The sequence below is a fragment of the Anopheles gambiae genome, chromosome 2, assembly GCF_943734735.2.
Source record: "Anopheles gambiae chromosome 2, idAnoGambNW_F1_1, whole genome shotgun sequence".
NCBI classification, from domain to species: Eukaryota; Metazoa; Arthropoda; class Insecta; order Diptera; family Culicidae; genus Anopheles; species Anopheles gambiae.
In genome coordinates this window covers 83,206,547-83,209,525 of record NC_064601.1, presented here as the reverse complement: position 1 = coordinate 83,209,525, position 2,979 = coordinate 83,206,547, and the positions used below count along the sequence as shown (strand labels likewise).

Below are 2,979 nucleotides of genomic sequence, written 5' to 3'. Positions count from 1 at the left end.
CTAATGAACCTGACCTATGTCATCGTTTTGCAGCGACACTATTCAAAAGCATCTCGGCACAAACACAGAATCACGGCCATACCTGTATTGGCGTTGTGCGTGACGACATTTGCAAAACCTCGTGCTATAGTGTGCCAAATGTTTCGCACTACTACCCCACCCCATCCATCAAAAGGAACCAGTTCCGGCTGGTTCCATTCATCGCCCCCTGATCGGAATACGGCGGCGACGTAGTTTAGCGTTGAGGTTTGGCGGTGGCTCGCCAGAGGCGGTTTGTTGACATCGCTATTTGCGGTAGGATTTACGTCTCTCGCGTGCCGTGTGCTGGCTTACCGATGATCCCGAGGTGCCGGCTCGACGTCATCGATGGCTGGGCACTCACAACCACTTTTGCGCGCCCGTTGCAACGGTGAGTTCCACGTGTAGCTCGCGCGGTAGGTGACAGGATTGTCGTATAAATGGTCGCGCCTATCAATCACCGATCGGCAGAAAGGTGTGAAGTGCAAACCTGGCAGGAAGGGTGTGATAGCTACAGTGTGATATCTTTATTATTTTTGGACGACAACCCCGGCGTCTGAGCGTGTACGTGTGCAACTGTGTTTATTGAGCTAGAATCAAAATTGTGTGTTACCGTTTTTGGGTGCCCTACAAAAAGCAGACATGAAGATTGTGAGTATAGATAGTGTGCGGCTGAAATCAGTGTGAGGATATGACTAATTGTTTGACTGTTTGTGCGTACCTTGATTTGTATGGTTAGATTTTGGCAGCTTTGGTGCTGGCGTTGTTCGGGACGGTATGCAGCAGCTACGCCATCGACTGTACGGATGTGTGGGATGAGGAGAGCATTGCTGAGATGATGGAGGATGATAGAAAGTACGAGGAATGGCTTCGAGCTGGTCACCACCATGATGCTGTGTATGGGGAGGAGGAACATGATGTTCATCATGAGCAGAACGACGACGCCGGTCAGGCAGAGTCAAGCGAAGAGGATGAGGATGCGCATGTACAGGATGGTGAACACGGTCAGCACGGTGAAGCGACGAACGTGCCACACGCCGCAGAAAAGCACAGGCATCAGCGTGATGCACCGCTGTTAGCTGAGGAACAACCAGTTGCCGGTCAGCTGTTGGAGGAAGAACCGTCCGACCTGGAAACCGCCGAAACGCATCTCTTCCGACCGGTGTTCCGGTACAAGTCGCAGTACACGGAAAGACGTCGAGTGCGAGCGCCGAACGGTGGCGGAGATGCCAATTTTGCACCTACTCAATCATAAACAAACCCTTCTATCCAGCGGCTTATAGTAAGGTCGGCACGTGGAAGGGATGCGCATCCATGTATTTTTAGTGTTCATCTGTAAATTACTCATCCCCGTCTCAGCATCATCATCATTATCATCATCATCTACTATTGTAAGAGGTTCAGCGAGTGTAATAAAGAATTAAGTAGGTTTTCATAACTCTGTTTGTTCTTATACACGCTTCGTCGGTGAAGCGTTATTTCGATCGCGAGCAACACATTGTTGCCTGTTGTTTTGTAGTGGACGGATGTGTTTGAGCTGAAACGTGGAAATCACAGTCAGGTGTGAAATTTTGAGAGTAGTGCGCAGCGCGATGCGATGGGTAAGCAAACAAATCGTATGGAAGCGTTGGTTTAGATGTTTTCCAGCACGTACGATCGTTTGCACTGTGTGTACGAATTGAAGTTGTGGATCTTGAGTAGGAGAGAATGAGCTAGAAAAACTTTATGGCAACCGAGTAGTACTCAGAATTAAGTTAAGTATTATATTCAGCATCTACTTTCTTCTTCTTTTGCACAACAACCGCTGTCCGTCAAGGCCTGCCTGTACCACTAGTGGGCCCGGCTTTCAATGACTTATTTATTATCATAGCAGGATAGACAGTCCTACACGTATGGCTGCACGTTCCATTCGGGGCTTGAACCCATGACGGGCGTGTTGTTAAGTCATACGAGTTGACGACTGTACCATCAGACCGGGCCCTACTTTCTACCATCTATTTTTAAATTCTGTATGTTTATACAACTCCAATCAATAATGGTTTTAATACCTATATATAATTATTTCAAGATCAGACCCGAATTTTTCTCTGAAAGAAATAGTCATTGTTTGCGTTTACATGCTATGTCTTATTTACTGTGATACATATCTACCAATACTAATAGCAATACATTTACAACGGTTGTGAACATTTAAAGACGACTATATATATATCTCATCATCATTATTGGTTGATTCCCGTATTGTTTTGGGTCACCAGTTATTCACGATTTATTCTCCATTTCCCTTAGATGTTTCGATAGTTCCCATGATTTATTTGAATCGTCTCATTGGATATCTGGTAATCCCAATAACAGCCCAATAAACCGTGGGAACGATCCAAAAAAAACGATGGGAAGCATCCGCAAAATTTCGGGAAACAACCTGAAAACCTTGGGAAAATCAGTATCAACGATGTGGGAAATGTAGATTGTAAACACAGTCTGTTCTGGAAATACGCGGTTTGTGGGTTCCCGAGGAATCTCCAAGTTACCAAAGCAGCTCGGAGTAAATATGTGCACTGACTCCTGCTAGTTCTGTAAATCGAAGACTATTGAAGAAATGGGGACCTTTTGCCGCTATTCTTCTTTATATATTAACTAGATACTTGAATTTCTATGATTTTCTACTGTTAGATTATTGTCCAGTAGAGTTGTTGTGTTTCTCATTGCTACTTTGGCATCTGGTAGCCTGTGCACAAAAATGCAACGAAGTGTCCAGGAAGAGAAGTGTGTTTAGGAAACGATTCTCAGGAAGGGATACATCTGCTAGAAAAGATTCTGCTTAGTGTCTGATACGAATAAATTGGAGCTTAAGAGAAGTACTAATAGGCTTATGAGAATTACTTACTGCACTGTAGCGATGTATTACGTACCCAGCACATCCGATAGGGCACGCGAAGTATTGGCTCGTTGCAATAATCG

The 2,979-nt window shown here is 45.1% G+C and overlaps 1 protein-coding gene across 1 annotated transcript; it reads left to right on the top strand.

Annotated features, from left to right (window-relative positions):
• Nucleotides 1-412: 412 nt before the first annotated feature.
• LOC1276047 (uncharacterized) lies at nucleotides 413-1,456 on the top strand. The gene is made up of 2 exons (XM_315352.3): nucleotides 413-669; nucleotides 758-1,456. The coding sequence occupies exons 1-2, from the start codon at nucleotides 661-663 to the stop codon at nucleotides 1,271-1,273; spliced, it is 525 nt and encodes a 174-aa protein (XP_315352.3). The 5' UTR covers nucleotides 413-660; the 3' UTR covers nucleotides 1,274-1,456.
• The last annotated feature ends 1,523 nt before the right edge of the window (nucleotides 1,457-2,979 follow it).